This window comes from Lissotriton helveticus, chromosome 12, assembly GCF_964261635.1.
Source record: "Lissotriton helveticus chromosome 12, aLisHel1.1, whole genome shotgun sequence".
In the NCBI taxonomy this organism is placed as follows: domain Eukaryota; kingdom Metazoa; phylum Chordata; class Amphibia; order Caudata; family Salamandridae; genus Lissotriton; species Lissotriton helveticus.
The window spans coordinates 45,618,825-45,640,700 of record NC_136073.1 but is presented as its reverse complement, the minus strand read 5'-3'; the positions used below and the strand labels follow the sequence as shown (position 1 = coordinate 45,640,700).

The following is a 21,876-nucleotide window of genomic DNA, read 5'->3' as shown; positions in this document are numbered from 1 at the left end:
ATATTTCACTTTTTCACTTTTTTTGATAGAATCTCCTTGATTATAAAAGCAAAAAAACACAATCACAAAACCTTAAGTGAGGCCTCAGGAAATGAGAACTTCACTGCAGATAAGCTCACCAGAAAACTCGACCTCTACTGCAGCTGTCAAAAAGGGTGGCCCGCCAGTGCGAGCAGTAGGCAGCGCTACAAGCAGAGGCCATGATTGCGGACGGAAACCAGTGGCCGGCCGCTCACAAACTCCCGGCTCTGGCTCCAGGACATGATGACGTTCCCTGCGGCGCCACGCCGCATACAACCTAAATGGGCCCGGCTCTAGGGCACTACCTTGTGATGTCAGGGGGCAGGCCGATATACATTGTATCACTGCAGGCATTAACCTACCAGCAGCCCATAGCTCAGTGGCGAGCAAACCAAGCCTGCAAGAGCAGGCGCACAGGCCACGGTCGTGATGCCATTGCAAGCTGCCACAAGCCAGTTAGGCAGCGCTTCAGCTTAGACACTATGTACAATGCATCATATGGGTGCAGTGATGCGGAGCACCATATTGAAATGCGTTAGCGTCACGCCTGATGCGTGATACTTGGCAGGACTGAAAACATATGGCTCATATCGAAAGGATCCATGTAGCAGGACCAGTCACCAGTGCGGAAACGAAACAGCCAGAGGGCGGGACAACAGCACTCTATTCGCCAAGGAAAACTATGGAATTTGTAAAAGCGAGCCAAGCAACCAATGAAAAGCGATGGGCTTGTGATGGCTGCGTTCAAACTCCACAGATAATGACAGCATGCCTCAGTTGCCTCTAGGCTGATCTAAAAAGTAAACAGAGAATTTTACACACACAGGCTTATAGAAGTACCAGGTGCAAATGTAAATGTAAATGTAAATGTAAAATGAATTTATATAGCGCAAATCACCGAGCGGTTTCTAAGCGCTTGCTTAGGGAACCCGTCCTGGTATTCCCCTGTGAGATAACCCCAGCAGGGAATCCGCAAGGTGAAAGCCAGGCATCCCACCGCGAGGGGCCATTGTGGAGACTAAGCAAGCTATTGCCCAGAGTCGCAGAGTGTGAACCCGTGAATCGAGTAGGCACGGGAGCGAGAATTGTCAAGTCCATGGACATTTTAAGACTCAAGACACCGCCGAGCCGGGAATTGAACCCTGGTCCCGGGCTGACCTCTGCTTCCAGGTCTGCCTCCTCTAACCAGTGAGCCACACTTCTCCACACACTTCTCCGCAAAGACCTTCATAATTGCAGAACATGAACAGTCAGTGGGTGTGAACGCTTACTTCGTGAAAGGATTGTCCACAAATACAAAACAAGGTTGTGTAAAACTAACAATTAAAAAAAGCGTGACTGCATGCGGAAGTTACGGTAGCGTGGTAGATGATACGCTAGCAAGTACTTGTGTATATAATACTTTAATGTGAGGTCATCCCGTTCCAAGATGTCCGCCACAGAGAAATAATGCTCAGTCCTCTCTCTATGTTTAGGGCGGGTTACGCCGCTGGCGCAGCTCGTCTGTGAATGCGGAAGCGGCGCCGCTGGTGGGCGGTGACGCGGTTGTTGTTGGTATCGCTGCGCCGCAGACAGAGACGGAGACAGCGGAGCCCGGTACAGAGAGCGCCGACCCGAGCGAGGAGACCCCCAGCGCCCCCCGGTACAGAGAGAACCCACACCGAGCCAGGAGACCCCCAACGCCCGCACGGCCCCGACATGAAGTTCGTATATAAGGAGGAGCACCCGTTCGAGAAGCGGCGGTCCGAGGGCGAGAAGATCCGCAAGAAGTACCCCGACCGTGTGCCGGTAAGAATGGGGCAGGGGAAGGGGCATCGAGGGCGACCAGACGCCCCTTGTCACCGCGGCGCCGTGTCCCAAGCCCCCCTTTCGCAAGTCACTTCGTTAAAGGGAAGACCTGCATCAGGACTATAAGTCCCAGAATGCACTTGGCGGTTAAAAGACAGGGATAATGGCGACCATGGTGACAGGAAGCGCCTGGTAACACGACTGCTACCTCGTGACACTGGGGGTTTGCCTGGGGTTTAAAGATCAGGATCTGGTGCAATATCACCCAAAGTGTGTGCTCAGAAGTAGAGCTTGCGAGGTGTTGTAATGTTGCATAGGGCGAGGTGTCCAACGTGAGTCCAGGGGTGCGATCCAGGCATGCAAGGAATCTAGGTTGAACTGGTTTAATAGTGGTTATATCTTGAACATTTGCTATGGATCTTGTTTGGAGTTAGGTTGGACATCCCAGTCACAAGGTGTTTGCATAAGGGAGTTGACTGATCTTAGTTGCAGGTCACACGTAGTGTCAGCTCAGGAGGAGCTACCAGACCATCATACAAAAGCACGTATACTTGCGTGGGGCATTAATGAAGTTATTCAAGGTTACACCATAACGCACGCATCCTTGTAGGTCTTGCTCCTTAACATGATCACGGTTTGTGTGATCTAGGAGATCACTTTTGGTTAATGGTGCGAGGTTGCATGAGGTGTCTGCTGAGGGGGCAAAGACTTGCTCCGCCGCATGGTAAGACCTGTGTGTGCACGGAGACTGGGTTAAAGGACCCAGTAAAATACAACAGATAGTGTTTGTATCACGATACCTCGGTGTAGTGGTCACTTTAAGTGACGCGTGTCATCCGCGTTGTGTGTCACGCGAATGACACGCACATTATATTATTATGGTTTGAAAGTGTTTACTTTTCAATGTCGCATCCTCGCGCGATGCCGACGCTCAGTCAGCCTTACTAACGGAAGACAGACAGTTCGTTAGGATCTGACCGTGAGCAGAGGCATCGCGCATCGGGTGGAGTTATTCTATACAACTAGGAATAAACATTTTCCTAACTCAATCAACGTTTCTATGGAATTATTGATCCTAACATTTGGCGACGATTTGGGATTTACTCCACCCAACAACCCACGCAAAAATTTTCTTGGAGTTTAATCGATCAGAAGGAAATAGTCGTGCAAACGTACCTGGCCACCGAGAAATTTCCTCATAATACTCTGATCTGTTTCATGCGCAGCTGTAAGGAATAAACACATGGTGTAAACTCTTTCATGATTGGCCGTGAACTTTTCTTCAAAGCAAAAAAACAGGATTGGTTCAATTCAACCACGTGTTTAAAAAAGACTGCCTCCTATTTGCCACCGCGTCCAACGAATCACTGAGACGCTTCACCTCGGCAAATTTCCGCCTTCCGGACGGTGAATCAAAGCCAGTCACCACATCGGAAACGATCGAGGAAAAACTGAGCGGTAAGAAGTATCGGAGAGGAGTGAGTTGGTAAGACACTACATTCCTTTCAACGATGTTTTCTACAGCGATGCGCTCACTTTAAAATACATTAATACACCGAGGCGCTCGTTTAAAAGATTTCCTCATATTTATTTACTTCCGTACTAACAGCGCATCATTTCAGCGATGCGCACGCTTGTTATTTAACTCTTTAAACTCATTTTGAATCCAAGGAAACATTGAACAGCACACTTCAGCGATGTGCACGCTTAAAGATTGACTTTTGACAACATCTTGAACACTCGCTGATTAACCACCTGCATTTACCAGCGCGTTGCTTCAGCGGCGCGCACGCTTAAGTATTCACAAAGAAGGGTTCTATTTGACTTTGCACCTAGTTGGTCTACGTGTCATTTCGGGCACATTCACTTCCTAGGGTATTACAAAAAAAAAAAAAAAAAAAGCGGGAGAGAATTGTCATTCAGGTTAAGTTTTATTTGAATTGCTAGGCATACAAATTAAGATCTTTTTAAAATTGTAGTCAATCAGATTGAGAGTTGTTTTTCTAACTAATTATAAGAATGTCTAATTTACAATTACAACACATTACACAACCACCTCATTTTCTGAGCAAACCTGGCACTCCAGAAATAAATTGGAAAGAATGGTTTTCCCTATTTGAGAATCACCTCGTAGCTATAGACGCTGTGGGATTCTCCGCCGAACGAAAGTTCGCATTACTTTTTGGTTGCCTGGGTCAAGCAGCTCAGCGCATTTTCAAGAGTATTCCCCCAATCCCACCCCCCGCTGGTCAAAGTGGTGACCGTAACTGGAATGTTTATTTGGAAGCTATTGCCTGTCTAAAGAAGCAATTCTCTGAAGAACCGAATATTATGTTAGAAAGACATAATTTTTATGCCAGGAAACATAGGGAAGGAGAAAAGGTAGAGGAATACATTTCTGCATTAAGAGTGTTGGCAACTACATGTGAATTTGGTCCTTTGTGTGACAACTACATCAGAGACCAATTCGTATTTAGTTGTGCTTCTAGGAAGATTAAAGAAAGAATTCTAGGTTGTAAGAACCCAACCCTAAGTGAGGTTATTGAACTTTCTTTAAGCATTGAACGATCAGCAATCACAAACAAAGTCATAGATGAATCATCCAAATGTGGTGTTAATTTAGTGAATCCTTGTGAATCTAGTTCTGATAATGCTGTTTGCGCTGTAAGTTTTAAAAACAAAAATACAAGATTTGTACAGAAGAGACAATCTTCTTCTTCTTCCTGCTATAGATGCGGATCCAAGAATCATTTAGGCAACTTCCAAGGATGCCCAGCTATGGGTAAACGTTGCGTCATTTGCAAGAAAATAGGTCACTTTCAGGGTGTTTGTAGGAATGCTAAGAAATCAATTTCTGTCAACTATATTGAACCTGAAATGTTAGACGAATGTACAAATTCATTTAGCAATATAGTTGTGACTCTGGATGATGAGGGAAAAGTGAACGACATTAAAGGTCCCCTGTGCTCTGCTATAATTGATAGCATACCCCTACAGGTCATGGCAGACTCCGGGTCTCCATATACCATTCTCAGGGATTCTACTTTCTATGATTTATGGAAAAGGAAAGTTGAATTACTGGAATCGGATGTAAACCCGAAAGCATTTGGGGAAAAGAATATTAATATGATTGGATATTTTGAAGGATTAGTACAATGCTTAGGGAGAGAGACAATTACCAAAATTTATGTAGCGGAGAAAGGCAAAAATATTGTAGGCTGGATGGACCTAGCTCGCATGGGGTTATATTTGGTTCCAGGTGATGAAAATCCAGTTAAAGTAGGTGATTTACCAAAGAAAAAGAAAACTGAATGTATGTCAATAGAACAACCTTTAGATACAAAACAATTGATGGAAGAATTTAAGCCTGTGTTTAATAATACAGTGGGAAGTGTAGAGGGATTTGAACATAAAATAAGGTTGATTCCAGGAGCACAACCAGTAGCTCATAGAGTCAGGTCAGTTCCTCTTAGTGTTCGCGCTGAATTAGAGAAATCTTTGAAAAATCTATGTGAGGAAGGAATAATTCAACCAGTTGATTCCTCTCAATGGGTCGCCCCTATTGTCGTAGCTCGTAAAAAGACTGGCGAGATTAGGCTCTGTGCGGATTTACGCGCATTAAATAAAAATATAATTGTGGATTGCCACCCTCTGCCAAAGATCCACGAGCTTCTGGCCAACCTGGGTGGTGCAAAGTGGTTTTCTTTGATAGATCTGAAATCGGCCTATCACCAAGTTGCTCTGTCAAAGGAATCACAAGAATTAACCACTTTCATCACACCTTTCGGCGCGTTTAAGTTTCTGCGCCTTCCTTTTGGCCTAGCTTCTGCCGGAAGCGTGTTTCAGAAGCTTATGGACACTCTCTTTCGGGGAATAACAGGGGTACAAGCCTATCTTGACGACATATTGATATATGCCAAATCATTAGAAGAACATAATATCATTTTGAAACGTGTTCTCACTATTTTAATGGCTAAAAAAATGACTGTCCATGGAGACAAATGTAAATTTGCAGTCAATGAGTTGGATTATTTGGGTCATACAATTTCCAAAGAGGGAATCAAGCCAAAGTTTTCCGTGATAAGGGCTATTGAAGACGCTAAACCTCCGTCTGACAAGGATTCACTCAGATCTTTTCTCGGCCTGGCCGAATATTATGCCAGATTTGTCCCTGCTTATTCAAATCTAGTAGAACCTTTACGTAAATTACTGAAAAAGGGGAGTAGTTTTAGTTGGAACTCTGAGCTGGACAAAATTTTCAAGGATGTAAAAAAGTTAATCGTGTCCGCCAAAGCTCTCCATGCATTTAGAGATGATTGTTTTTCATCTATAACGGTAGATGCAAGTATGACTGGATTAGGCGCAGTGTTGACACAGAGAGTGGGCACGAGTGAACAAACAGTGGCTTTTGCATCACGTGCATTAAAACCATTCGAGACAAGATACAGCACAATTGAGAGAGAGACGTTAGCTTGTGTATGGGCCGTACATAAGTTTAGAACGTACATCTGGGGCAGGAAATTTGCGCTTATCACAGATCACAAACCCCTGGTTTTCATCTTTGAGAAAGTTAATTCTTCCAGTATGTCAGCTAGACTTTTGAGACTAGTCAGTAAGTTGCAAGAATTTAATTTCGAGGTTAAGCACATTAGTGGGGGGAGAAATTTTAGGGCAGACTGCCTTTCCAGATTGTCTATGGTTAAGGATGATGAGGAGGATACCTGTCAGGATGATATTGAGTGTGTTACTCTAGTGGACGCCGTGGAGAGTTTATCTCCAATGTTGTCTGAGGATGGCTGGAAAGAGGCAAGTGACAGTGATCCCGTGCTTTTAAAAGTTATACATTATGCAACACACAACTGGCCTGAATCTAGGAATCTAGAAGGGGAATTGAGGAGGTTTTCACAGATGGCTGATGAAATTTCGGTAGAAAATAACATCGCTAGGCGAGGAGATAAATTTATACCTCCCTTTAACCTCAGACCTTTGATCATTAATGAAGCACACAGAGGCCATTTAGGATCCACTAAGACAATCATGAGGATTAAAGAACATTATTGGTGGCCCTCTTTAGATTCACAAGTTAGGAGTTTAATTGATTCATGCCCAGAATGTTTAGTGTCTGATAAACATTGGCATACGACAAAGGTTCCATTGTCCCCTACAGAGTTTCCACATACCGCTTGGGAGAAAGTTGGGATTGATTTTTCAGGTCCTTATTCACTTCTGGAACAAGATTGTAAATATGTCATCCTTTTGGTGGATTATTACTCCAAGTGGATGTACCATGAATTCGTTGAGGCCCCTGATTCTGATTCGACCATCTCATTTTTGAAGAGAATTTTTAATATTGAAGGGGCACCCAAAGTCCTAGTCAGTGATAATGGGACACATTTTGTATCAGAAAAGATGAGAAATTTCCTCAGCGATTTAGATATTAAACAACTTAAAGTCGCATTGTATTCCCCATCTTCTAATGGGTTAGTAGAAAGGGGAAATAAAGTGATCAAAGAGGGAATTCAAACAGCGCTAGCTTGTGGAACGAATGCTATTCAGTTTGTTAAAAACAAAGTTTGGCATTACAATACTTCCCCTCATTGCACCACAGGAGTGTCTCCATTTGTTTTACTAAGGAATAGGGGGACACACTCCAAATTGTTTCCTTCATGGCTTGAAAAATTATCTGGGAGGAAGTGTATTGATGTGGATGATGTTCGAAAAAAGGTCGTTGAGAAACAAAAGATGATGAAAGAAAAATTTGGGCATAATCTTTCCATTCCATCTGTAGATATTTATACTGGCGACTGGGTTTTAATTAAGAATCCAAAGAAAGGGAAGAAAGGAGAATCGAAGTTCCTCCGTCCTTTGAGGGTAATCAAAGTCAGCAGAGGCGCAGCCTTTGTAGACAATAAGGGTTGGTGGAACAAACGTCATTTGGTGAAGGTTTCACCTCAACAAGCTAACATAATAAAAAAATTCAAGAAAGAGGCTGTTGATTGTTCTGAGTGGTGCCATTGGTTAGATGATCCAACCAACGCTAGTAACCGTGTCAATGATCAGAGACAACCTGATCTGTTACAATCAGACCGGGGTCAGCAACCAAGCACCAGCATTGTTTTACCTCCTATTTCACACTCTAGGGATGTTTTTTCTTCGCAGGCAACATCTTCACGCGGAAGAGTTATCAAAGAGCCTATGAGGTTCAATGACTTTGTAAGATACTGATTTAATGTTAACCTATTCTTACTGATTTAATGTTAACCTATTCTTATTTCCTCCATTTGTTTGTTTTCATTATTATAAGGGGGAAGGTGATGTAGTGGTCACTTTAAGTGACGCGTGTCATCCGCGTTGTGTGTCACGCGAATGACACGCACATTATATTATTATGGTTTGAAAGTGTTTACTTTTCAATGTCGCATCCTCGCGCGATGCCGACGCTCAGTCAGCCTTACTAACGGAAGACAGACAGTTCGTTAGGATCTGACCGTGAGCAGAGGCATCGCGCATCGGGTGGAGTTATTCTATACAACTAGGAATAAACATTTTCCTAACTCAATCAACGTTTCTATGGAATTATTGATCCTAACACTCGGACCAAGAGAAGTATCTCACATCTCTGACTGTGGATCACTGAGAGCATAAGCCCTAGTGTAGAGAGCATGCCCCACTACACGATCTAACATGGCATTTGCCAAGGCGGACGAAACAGGACCAGGGAGTATGGAGCAAGCTAACCACGAACTGAGGAGAATTTCTAGGTGCCCTTTGAGCAGGGATTGCCTTGACTGGGTGATGTACCAGTAGCTTTTTTTGTGCCTCCAGGCTTTGGTCCGCATTTTACCTTCCTGCTTGGCTGTATTGCTCCGTACGCATTAAACGCCCATCATCCCGAAAATATATTTTTATAGCTACTTTCGAGCTGTTATACTAAAATAGTGGTTATAGTGCAGAGTCGGCTGGAGACGGTAGTCTTTAAAGTTAGTGTTGATTGTGACACTAAATAGAACTGCTTACCTTTTACCGAGCTCTGGCAGAAGTATGAAGTCTAGTTTTGAGCCTGAACTTCATATAATTAAACTAATGGCCCCCACACAGAAATATTTGGCAAAAATTTAAACTAAATCTGAATGACTGATGTCCCATTGATTTTATCTGTAAACCTTCATTTTGGGTTAGAGACGTATTCTGTCCCTAGTGAATGTTCTTCGTTTGTGTGCGGTTGATCTTAGGGGTTGCATATGTACAGTAAGTATGGCATCTTTTCAGAAATTGACAGCACACAAGTGCCGGTGGGTGTGAATGTGCCAGTTTCACTACAAAGTGCAGAAACTATTGAACAAAACATCGTAAGGCTGTAGCACTGCGGTCGTTTTATATTGTACTGGTCTATGAGGCACTGAGGTAGTGTTATGTACTCTCAGCAAGTGAGCAGCGTTGTATACTTAGGGTTAACGAGGAACATTTACCGATCAAGGGGTGACATTGGCGACCTCTTTTGCCATTTAGCGAGACACATTGATAGTGCTGATTTGTAACAGTGGGAATCCCGTCTAGTAACTGGTAATGAGGAGTACTGTTGGCCAAAGAAGTGATCATCGTGCTGTGTGGTACCATCCAACATGGAATGCTGGGAATGCTTTGCCATGACATACTAAGAGGAGTACTGACAGGACAGCGTGCCTCCAGCCAACATGGAACGTTTAGTTCTGATTATGTTGGACAATGTGAGACATTAGTGGTGCTATGTGCTACCGGCTGGTGAGGAGAAATGTGCATACAATGTGCTACTGGCCAAAGCGGTACAGTAGTACTGAAGACCCCACCATGCTGGGTTGTAGGGGTGTGTGCCAGCTGCCTGTACTCTGAGACTGAATGGTAGTGCCTGCATCCTGGTTGGCTGTAATGTCAGCCTCTTCCACTAAGACACGATTGGTATGCTGGCATCCTTGCAGGAAATAGCCCACGTTCTTCTTTCACTCTACACCTCGTGATCTGCTGCACTGCAAGGTTCCTCATTTTCGCTAGCGTGTTTATTATTGTCAGGAGTCCAGACTGTATCGTTCTAGTTTGCGGAAATGTCAGGGAGCGCTGAGAAATCTGGTAAAGAAAGGCAGAATTCTGTCCTCTTAAATCCATTGGCTTCATATTTGCTTTGAATTTCCTTCTATCATACAGACAGTTACCTATGAAATAGAGAAGTTTCGCTGGCAAACCGTAACTGACCCCGCCCGCATTCCTCAAATTCTGGGCAGGTGACAGTGCAGGAGTTGTTGGATTTGACTTTAGCTAAACCGCAGTTTCTTTTTGGACTTGATCTAAGTCTGTTTACGTACAGGCCTGAAAAGTGATCTCTGCATTGACCTTATCTGTCTCTCTTCCCTGTTTTGAGCTGTCTGCCAGCTCAACAGAGAGCTGCTGCTGCTGCCAATATTAGTGTCTACTGCCTTTCTATCAGCTATTTTTCCAACTTCTCTTTGTATAACGCTTTCTTCTTCACAGCACTATTTGCAGTAATGACATTAATCTTTTAGACTTGTATTACGGAGTCACAAATTATTTTTTGTTTTTCAATCGGAGTTCTACAATTTGTTCACCAAACTGAAAGAATTAAGTGTGTGCCTAAAATAATCTGGCTTTACCAATTTATGCGTACAGCATGCAAATAGTCCAGACTACCCTTATTTGGCTTACAGGGCTTTCTTCAATAATCCCAAGTGGCATATTTGTGGTAGTGTGGTTGAGCAGTTTTGGCTTGTCAAAGGGGAGTGTTGAGCATTTGTTGGACACACAGTCAATGAATGAGAGACACTCAATAAGAAATCCAAGGCCAATTTAGAAAAATAAAACAGATTTTTCAATATAATTTAGACACAAAAATCGTGTATGGACTTTCAGAGTAATCGTTTTTTAAAATAATAAAATACTCGAATAACAGGTTTCGAGGTATAACTCTAAGCCTCAAACGTGGTAATGTTATCCTACAGGAGAAACATATACTGCATACAATTACTTTCAAGCGTTTTTTTAGGGATCCTTTTGGGCCAAGTTCCAAGAAACCTCCAGCAGTTCATATGCACCAGCCCTGGTGTGATTGGGTGCAGAGGTGGTGGTCGCATGGGCATCCTCGAGCGCTACACGTTAAAGTCTATTAGGAAGTACCTGAAAAAGAAAGGCTGCACGGGGGGATTTGGGGGGCAAGTGTGGAGGAATCCAATGGTGGACTCGACTCTCAAGGATCTCTGAGACAAGGGGATGCCATTGGGTTACTTAAACTCGGCTGTGGGGCTCCGGTGCAGAATTGTTTTGTCAGAAGGGTCTCTTGAGTTTGAGAGACTCACTTCTTGGGTTGACCTGGAAAGGAAAAGAAAACTAGTCTTCAGGGCTATTCACGTTTAGGCTCTAGTCGGTCTGAAGTCCCTCATCTGAAGGTTGTAGGTTGGAGCTGTCCGGGCTAGATACTGCCAGAAACCGGTCCCCGGTAGCTTGTCTCCTTTCTGGTAAAGAATTGGCTTGGTAGTTTGGTCTGCCCTGTTCCCATGATGCACTGGCCCAGGGACAGACTAATTTGCATATAGCCAGGTTCTGAGCTGGGATGGGGCAGTGAGCTAAATAACGGTGATGGATCAAGCCCTGATCTTTGGACTGGGTAAGAGTGGTCTGCTTAATTCAGACACTCTGTTCATCACCACCCCCTTTTCTGAATCGGGCTAGATACTCAGCACACCTTAGTTTCTGCAAGTGGTCTGGTACCCAGGGTATTGGTGCTTGGCGGCTCCTGGAGGGCCTGGCATCTCCAAACATGGGTTGGAGACGGATCTGTGTCAACAATGGAGGGAACTTGAAGGGCAATTTTTAACGGGGTCCAGTGCATACGCCCATGAACTATAGCAACAAAAAGAAATACACTGTTCCCCAGAAGGGAGTACTATACGGAGTAACCAAGCGGAGAAAGCAGCAAGGGGGAATCCCCCTTTCGGAACTGAAACCCTCACACACCCAGCAAGCTAGGTGTCATGCTTCATCATATGGGTTTTGCTTCTCGTCAGACTGGCGCTGCAATGTCTGACGGGTATCCATAAAGGGGCTCTTCGTCGGAGATCTTTTGTTCCTGCCAGTTGGTGCATGTGGGTGTGAGGGCTTCAGGGGAAGTGTATACATGTGTGAAAAAGGTGAAGATTAAAAAAGGTTAGTGAATCCACGGCAATCTTTATTGGTGTGGTTCACCACCTTACTAAAAACAGTGAGGCGAAAATACACGCTGGTGCAAAGATCCAGCAGTGTGTGTTCTACCTAAAGGTCGACATGTTTCATGCTTTGGTAGCAATTCGTCAGGACCTACAATGAAATAGTGCTACACAGGGAGGAAAGGACGAATACTACCTTCCTCTTGAAGTAGGAACGCAGGCCGGATGGTCCTGCTCTGTCTAAGTGGGACCCTACTTAGACCAAAGATGGGCGTCACTGGTCTTCTCGAGTGTGCTGGCACCCAAGTGGTAGGTACCTGTCCGCAACACCTACCCGCACGTCAGGGTCAGGGAGAAGCCGGGGCCGGATCTGACTGCCTGGAACCACAGCAACCTATTCCTGGCATGATTTACCCTTGGTGGACCTGATGGTCAGAAAGACGATGTAATGAACAAATGACTGTCTGTGCCTGCAGCTGCAGGGGAGTGGGTCCTTCACCCAAAGGGAGATGGTGCTTGATTGTTGAAGTACTGGACAGTCCTCTAAGGGTTTGGGGAGTCTGTTCAGCGGCAGGACAAGTCGTTTCTTGCAATTGTCGGGATAGAAGCATCCAGGGATGGTTTGGTGGCAGTTTTGGTTCTTGTCCAGATTTCTTGCGTTGTTAGCTCTTCTTTGTTGTTCTTCTGTTCCCAGGTAGACAAATCTGAGTTCTTGGTGTCGGGGGAACCACCTAAATACTGAATTTAGGGCCATTAAGGGTAGTAAGGTATTAGCCAACGGGCTACCTACCCCTTGGGTGGCTACACCCCCCTGTATGACCACTTCATTGTGGAGAGTGGGCATAAACACCAAAACAAGATGGTGAAATCCCTCTTTGAGTGCCCACTTCATGTGGCCCAACTTAGGGGTCTCCCTAGCCCGATAGTGGGAAACCCCCCCCCCCCCCCCACATATGTTGGATGGAATACAGAAAAAAATCAAACATTCACACCCAGTCACAGATCTGTGTTAAATTCATCATTTCATTGCTCACCATGCCACTCCAGTTTGGACCCAGCCATATGCAAATCAGCCCCCCCCCCCTCCCCCAATGGGAACAGTACAGCCCTAACTGCCAGGCCCTCCCTGGACCGTAAAACAAGCATCAAGGATCTGGTTTTCTAAAGACATTTTGGGGACATTTGGAAAGTTGACCTAGGAATCCATTCCACCAGTTGGTTACCATTGGCTTCGTGGTTTGTAACTCGCATCTAATAGCTTTCTATCTGCTGGCTTTATGTGCTTTGGGATGTCCAGCTTAAGTTCGCCCCTCCCGTTGCCCAAATCTTGTTTACTGTATTCTTCCACCAACTTGCTTTCTGTCAACAGGCCTTTTAATCTTGTTCTTATCTTGTAATGTTTGCTGGGCATTCAGAGACTGAGGTCAGAGATCAGACTGTCTCTTCAAGGGAGCTTGGTGTTTACCTTTCTCTTGCTAACGTCAAAGTGAGAGAATTTATGACAATCCATCCTGCTGAGTGCCCATGTGATAGGGTAGGCTTTAGAATGTTATTTTTTCTAGCACACAACAAAAATTAACTGTGTGATCTTTCAGAATAAATGAAAAAAGTTAAAATGAAACCAATTTCTTTGTAATACTGAAGTGTAGTGGAAACAAATATTTTAATACAATCCATGGATGTTTAGGACACCCCCCGCGCCGCACGGCCACCAGCTGCCGCGTGTGCCTCCCCGCCTGCCTGTCTCTGCGCCGGCTGCCGCCGCGTGACCACGCCCCCTGACATCGAGTGGCGTGGTCTGTGCTAGCTATCCTGCCTCACCTCTGTTTTGTGTGAATTTACCTGTTGTATATTGTATTGTATTTTTGCCCCCACTTTTACTGTTTGCCTGGTTTCCTTTTCGCCCCCGTCTCATCCCTCCCCGCTCCCCGCCACTGCCGCTAACCCCGCCCCTTTTTTCTTTCTGTACCCTCCCCGCTCCCGCCTCCCAGCTGCTCCGCCCTCCCTCGCACTTCGCCATATATGGCGACCGTGCGAACGTGCAGCGGTGACGCGCAGCGGGCGCGCCGATTGTGCGCCGAAGGCGCGCCAAAGGTAAGCCCGTCTGCGCCTGGACCGCGCCCAGTGCCAGGACCCCTGGCCCCCACCGACAGAAGACGACCCGACTGACCTACAACGCCGCCGAACTCTTCGCACTCAACACCGGCGGCATCCCGGGATGTCACCGAGCCACCCCGAAGCACACCCACGGACCCTTCAGCTGCCACGCCTGCAAGTTCACCTGCATCCGGACCTACCCTGCACCAGCACCCGCCAAGCCGAACACCAGCAGCAACCACCTCAAGTGCATCCTGCTCAACACCCGCTCCGTCCACAGACACGCCGTCGAACTCTGGAACCTCCTCGACACCACAGCCCCTGACATCGCCTTCCTCACGGAGACCTGGATGAACGCCTCCTCAGCACCCGACATCGCCATCGCCATCCCAGAGGGCTACAAGATCACCCGGAGGGACCACACCGCCAACCAGATGGGAGGAGGCATCGCCATCATCCACAGGGACACCATCCGCATCACGACCAACACCGACAACACCCTAACCACCGCCGAACACCTACACTTCCAGATCCACACCGACCCGAAGACCACCCTCAGAGGCACCCTGATCTACCGACCCCTGGGACCACGCACACAATTCAGCGAGGACATCGCCGACTTCATCAGCCCGCATGCCCTCCCCTCCGCCGACTACATCCTCCTGGGGGACCTCAACTTCCACCTGGAGAACAACAGCGACCGAAACACCATCACCCTGCTTGACAACCTCGCCAACCTCGGACTCAAGCAGCTGGTGTCCACCCCCACCCACCTCGCCGGACACACACTCGACGCCGTCTTCTCATCCAGCCACGCCACAGGACTCCACTGGACGGACCACAGCTGTGTCCACTTCACCTTCAAAAGAACGACGATCCACCGACGATCCACCATCACCAGCATCAGGTTGCCCGAAGAAGCTGGAACAAGATCACAGCCGACCAGCTCACCGCTTCCCTGAGCCAGCACCCTCCTGCCGGCTCAGCGAACCCCAGCAAGGCCGCCGACAACCTCACGAAGTGGATCAGCAACTGCGCGGACGAACTCGCCCCTCTGAGGACCCCGCCCAGCAGACCCGGCAGCAGAAAAGCCCCATGGTTCACCGACGAACTCAAGAGCTCCAAGAAGAACTGCCGAGCCCTCGAGAAAGTATGGAGAAGGGAACCAACAATGGACAACATGACCACCCTCAAGCTCGCCACCCGGAAACACCACCAACTGATCCGCGCCACCAAGAAAAATGCATACAAGGACCGGCTGGACAACAACGCACACAACTGCAAGGAACTCTTCAACATCGTGAAAGAGCTCTCCAACCCCAACGCCGGAAACAACGACATCACCCCATCGCAAGACCTCTGCAACTCCCTCGCCTCCTACTTCCACAACAAGATCGCGGACATACACAACAGCTTCAGCATCCAACCGACGCACGCCACGACCGCAGCAACGCCACCCACCACCACCCTCCGCGCCTGGACTCCGATCAGCACCGAAGACACCGCCCGCACAATGAACTCCGTCCACTCCGGATCTCCGACCGACCCCTGCCCTCACCACGTCTTCAACAAGGCCGACGCTGTCATCGCACCCCACCTGCGGGACATTATCAACACCTCCTTCGACACCGCCACCTTCCCTGAGAGCTGGAAGCACGCCGAACTCAGCGCTCTACTCAAGAAACCTACAGCGGACCCCACCGAACTCAAGAATTACCGTCCCATCTCGCTCCTCCCGTTCCCGGCCAAAGTCATCGAGAAGACCGTCAACAAACAGCTGGCCGCCTTCCTCGAGACGAATGGATCCCTCAACCCCTCACAGTCTGGCTTCCGAGTCAACCACAGCACCGAGACCGCCCTCATCGCTGCCACGATGACATCCGAGCCCTGATGGACAACGGAGAAACAGCGGCCCTCATCCTCCTGGACCTCTCCGCGGCATTCAACACTGTCTGCCACCGCACCCTAGTGCAGCGCCTCGGCAACGTCGGAATCCAGGAGAAGGCACTGGAATGGATCACCTCCTTCCTCGACGGAAGAACACAGAGAGTCCGCCTACCACCGTACAAGTCAGAGGCCACCGAAGTCATCTGCGGCGTCCCTCAAGGATCCTCGCTGAGTCCCACCCTCTTCAACGTCTACATGAGCCCCCCTCGCGGCCATCGCACGCCAACACAACCTCAACATAATCTCCTACGCCGACGACACCCAGCTGATCCTCTCCCTGACCAACGACCCCGCCGCCGCCAGAGCCAACCTGCACGAAGGGATGAAAGATGTAGCCGAGTGGATGACGACCAGCCGCCTGAAACTGAACTCAGACAAGACGGAGGTCCTCATCCTGGGCTCCTCGCCCTCCGCCTGGGACGACTCCTGGTGGCCCCCCGCCCTGGGCACCGCACCCAAACCGACGGACCACGCACGCAACCTGGGCTTCATCCTGGACTCCTCCCTCTCCATGACCAGACAAGTCAACGCCGTCTCCTCGCTTCAACATCCTGCGCATGCTACGGAAGATCTTCTGGTGGATCCCCACCGAGACCAGGAAGACTGTCACCCAGGCCCTCGTCACCAGCCGACTGGACTACGGCAACGCCCTCTACAACGGAACCACCGCCAAGCTCCAGAAGAGACTCCAGCGGATCCAGAACGCCTCAGCCAGACTCATCCTCGACATCCCACGAAACAGCCACATCTCCGGACATCTGAGAGACCTGCACTGGCTCCCCGTCAACAAAAGAATAACCTTCCGTCTCCTCACCCACGCACACAAAGCCCTACACGATCAAGGCCCGAGCTACCTCAACAACCGAATCAACTTCTACGCTCCCAAGCGCCACCTCCGATCAACCAGCCACGCCCTCGCCGCCGTCCCCCGCATCCGAAGAGCGACAACAGGAGGAAGGTCCTTCTCCTACCTGGCCGCCAAGACCTGGAACTCCCTCCCTCCCGACCTGCGCCTGACCCAAGACCACCTCTCCTTCAGGAAGAAGCTCAAGACCTGGCTGTTCGAGCAGTAACGGCACCCCCCCCCCCTAGCGCCTTGAGACCCTACGGGTGAGTAGTGCTCTCTATAAATGTCTTTGATTGATTGATTGATGTTGAATTCCTATAGCAGACGCCCGGGACACATTGTTTTGGGTCCAGGGCATTATTATGTCTATTTTGTCCTAGGGACAAGTAGGCCCAACCCCCTCTTCACAAACCCTTTTGCTGCCAGTGTACAGTACCACATTATGGATCAGGGTTGGGCATTGTCTGCAGTTAAGGTAGAATTTGTATCTATATGTTAATGCTGTTCAAACTTGTGTTTATGGTATATTAATACAAAACCTTTAATATTAGGGTTTTCTGGAATGGCGTCTGGAATGGTTTGGATGAGGCGCTAGGTTTGGTGCTCCCGCGCACGCCGCGGTTGGGGCTGTTGCATGTGCTAGAGGGGGTGGGAGGCAACATATATAAGAGACACTTGCTTTTACTAGGTCTCACTGTGGCCAAGAGAGACATAGCGAGGGCCTGGAAGAACCCGCAGGCCCCATCCCTCACAGCATGGAAAAGGGGCCTAGATTTTTGTATGGGGATGGAGAAACTCGTTTTTCTGGCTCGGGGCTGCCCCAGTAAGCACTTCAAAATTTGGAAGAGATGGGCCGATTACAGGGGTATTTGGTTGGAGCCACCAGTGGAACCAGACCCTGATCTGGAGGCTTGAGTCCGCTCTGGTGTGCACTGTGTGTGGGTGTTTGACCGGACATGTTGGGAACCGTGCAGGGGTGGAGGGATCCGGGTGGGATGGAGTTTGGGATGGTTGGGGGGGATAGGAGTTGGGAAGGGGGAGGATGAGTTATGAACATTGATCCAGATGCGCTGATTATAGATGTAATGATGGATTACTTTGTTGTCTATGTATGCTGGTGTCCTGCAGATACCTCTGGGGTACAAGGGTCTGCGACTTTCTATGTGATCTATCAATAAAATGTTTTTTTAAAAAAACAAACTTTAATATTAGGGTGAACGCTCTAAGGAAATGTAATCTCAGACTCCAACACTGACAGTGGTCCAGTGCAAAACGGTATTCACACATTTGTGAAGGTGAGGAATAAGAGGCTTTCTATAATGCTCCCAGAATGCTCTCTGATCAGATGCAAATATCTCACGACGCTTAACGCAAGATTGATGATTCTTTGCTTTCAGAGTAAAATGTTCACACAAAAAATGCAACCAGGAAAAAAAAATCCCTAAACTACTGTGAAATATTAGGTACCATTTCTTTGAAGCATCATTTAGGAAAATTTTGATGCATGCTGGAATTCCCCAAAATATTCATTATGGAATCATCGTAACCATTTTCAACAAGATTATGAGAAATATGAAAATAAACCAGCATTGGCAAGGCCACATGGTCTGACATAAGTGGTCAACATTTTGGTTTTGTCAATCCGTGTCATGTTTTGACATGCTTTTTTATAAATCTTTTGTTGTGATTTCTGTCGGGTCCTCGCTATTATAACAGACATTGGCAAAAATACCTTTTTTGACTCAAAAAGCACACAGTGCCACAGTAGTCCCTGGCACTGAACACAACTACTTTGCATGACAATATATGTTCCTTGTGAAAGAGGAGAATGCTGTCACTCACAGTGAAGCCAGCCAAGAGAGAATTTTAATAGAAACAAAAGGTCTTGGTTAATGCCGCCCTAATTCGGTGCCCAGTTCTTAAAGAAAGTTACAAAAGTGCACACCTAGTATATGTCCTTGCATTAATGCATATTTACAGGTTTCATGAAATAACCACAATTTACAGAAGTAGGCCAGGGAATCGTACTCCTAGAAAATATTTGTGATCTGCATTTTAGCACAAGCAAATATGCACATGTAGATTTGCTCATGCTAAAATCTGTTGAGAGTCTACAAGTTTCTCTTCCCTCCAACCACTTTTTTCCCAACTCTGGAAAAAGTTTTACTTCTGCCCTTGTCAGTAGTAAATTTTCAACTTTTCTGTGTATGGAAAAAGATTAGAGAAGATCTGGTGCAAACCCCTAAAACATGCAAGTTAATAGGTTCGCACAGGCTCAGAATGGCATTTCATCCCTAGAACTATTGCTTACAACTACCTCCGGCCCCAGTATGTAGATCTGCGGAAAGATGGCAAAATAAGGGACTTGCATGTATTCAACCCCCTCTATAGTATGAGCACTTTCATAATCCGAGAGACTGTTTACTACCAGAGCTCCTATGTAATGAGAATGCCGCCTTAATTTGTGACTGCACCACATGGCACCAAAGAAATGTGGATTTTTTCCCCCAGGACAAGTAGATTCTAGAGGCAACCTGTCCCATGGAATTGTAGATATTTTATTCAATTCCACACCCCTGCAATCAAAACACATCAAACCACTAAGGTGATGACATTTTCACACATTATTATAATTGTAATTGCATTTATAGCGCTTACAATACCTGATGAGGTGTTGAAGTGCTTTTTTCGGCAAATAGTACGCTACTACGGAACCCAAAGAATATTAGTGGTGAATTAGTAGAGGGAGAAATGAAATTAATTGGAGCGAAGGCATGTGAGTTTATTTGCATCGAAAAAGGATAGTTGAGTGATAGAGGAGGGAAGGGTTTGAATTTACATAGTGCTTGCTACCCCTGACGAGGTGTTGAAGTGCTTTTTGGTGGGTAGCACGCTTCTCCGGCACTCAGACTGGATTAGTGGAAATTAGTATAGGGAAATATTAAATCAATTTGAGCGGTGCACATGTTAGTCTGTTAGTTGGATTTTAAAGGATAGTGGAGGGACAGAAGAGGGAAGGGTCTAGAAAGATTTGTTTAATATTTATTTTTAGGGTGCTCATAGCAGTAGGAGGAGGTTTGGGATGAGTAAAGGGGAGGTGGGGGGGAAGAGTCGGAGGGAAGAGTTTAGAAAGACTTGTTAGGGGTTCTGAATAGTAAAAGAGGTATGAGATAATGTAAAAAGAGGTAGAGGAGGGAAGTCTAGAAAGGGTTGTTTTCAGGATCATAGTAGTAGAACATGGTTTGGGATGCGTCAGAGAGTGAAGGTAGATGCCTGACCCTCGTTAATTTAATGATGGCAATTTCTGATAACCTAAAACTCTCCTACCGGATGGCTTTCTTCCTCATTTTTTCATCATTTGTGTTTTAGTATTTTATAACTTTTTTTAGGGAGACCAAGTGGGAGGTGAACCAAGGTGCTGATTTCTTTTTATTTCCCTTCTTTATAGTATGGATAGGGGTTGTTTCATCTAGTTAGTCCTTAATCCACTCTTCTGTTATGGAATTTGTTTCCGAGGGATGTTTCCCTATTTAGTTTAGTTAGGCTAGGAAGGTCATCCATATTTCTTTATTCCGTTTCGAACTTCGACGGCCTAGGCCGATTGTGATCTTATTGTCCGAAAGGGGATGGGACACCCTCCAGTGTGAATGAGATCATGGCATGGTCTCTCCATGTCATCGGACGTGGTTTTCCAATTTTAATGTTGGGTTTCTTACTATACACCAGTTCTTAAAGGTTTCCTTTGTCATTGGTGGGACCTTCTACTCTTACGGTGAGCTGCAGGCAGCTTAGATCATGTAAAATGCCTGGCACAGTGGTGTTGTTGATTTCATTGAAGTGAATGCATAGATCCCAAAGGAGAGTGAAATGTGTTTTTTCATTGGAAATGCTAGCTACTGTTACAGGTAAGGCTTCCAGCACAGAGACGTTTTAAAGGATGGGCAATGTGGGCACTGGCTCAGGGCCCCAACCTTTCAGGGGCTACCCTGAAAGACCCAACTCTGTTCTGTAGAGTCCTGCCCTGATGACCTTGAATAATTCTTAAACGGATACTTTTTAAAAAACTGTTTTCCTTTCGTTTATTTTTAATGTGGGTGATGTTGTAGAGTCTATTACAGACATTTTGCATACAAATGTGTTTCTATTTCATGCAACATCCATAAAAAAGTTACATTTACAGATCAAAATCAGGACCTCACATATGAGAAATGGGAGAGTGTCACAGAGATTATTTGCAGTAATATTAGCGAGCCGCTGCTGTTACAATATTGAGGACACTGCTCTATACCTGAATATGAGATGTAAACAAATTTAGAATTTTGAGTGTGCCTGTGCACTGTCAGTGAGAAACTACTGAGGGCTGGCTCTAATCAGTAAGGCTGAGCCGGAAAATGAACTAACAGAACAGGGGTGCCAGTACTGATATGGATAATTTTAATCAACCAATGTACATCCACAAAAAGAAAGGGAATTCAAGAAAGGGAATTTGCTACTCAATAGCTTTTTATTGAAAACATTTTTTGATGTATTTCAAAAAATGTGCGCGAGGGATCAGTGCCGAGTCGAACGCCGTTCAATTCCTTGGCTGCTTTGGACCCAAATCTTCGCAACGCCCTTGCCAGGCGCGAGTTCGTTACGCCCCTGTTCGGGTGAAGCATGGGTGCTCTGTTGAAATTGAATTCACCCGCTCGCCTCCTATCTAGGCAACAAGTCGAGTAACCAGATCGGGAAAGCTGACGATCCAACAAAATCGTATTGTTTGCCTCTCCGCATCGCGTATTAATTGATTCACCGTTTCCGGTCCCTCAAAGTGTTTAAGACCGGTAAATATTCCTCCAACTCGTAACGGTAATTTACACGCCCATGACGCTTCGCTGTCTCTTGTATATATAATAGTTCATCCTCTGCATTCACAGTCAATACTTCACCCGCCTTCCATCTTCACCGCGAGTTTCATCTTCTGCCCCGAGATACAACCAAGTTTTGCTA

At 46.6% G+C, this 21,876-nt stretch overlaps 1 protein-coding gene across 1 annotated transcript in view; it reads left to right on the top strand.

The window, feature by feature from the left end:
* Positions 1 to 1,551: 1,551 nt before the first annotated feature.
* Positions 1,552 to 21,876, top strand: part of GABARAP (GABA type A receptor-associated protein) — a 38,546-nt gene continuing 18,221 nt past the window's right edge. Inside the window, exon 1 of the mRNA XM_078670197.1 lies at positions 1,552 to 1,809. Within this exon, the coding sequence (XP_078526323.1) occupies positions 1,720 to 1,809 (90 nt within the window). The 5' untranslated portion in view covers positions 1,552 to 1,719. The remainder of the gene's footprint in view (positions 1,810 to 21,876) is intronic.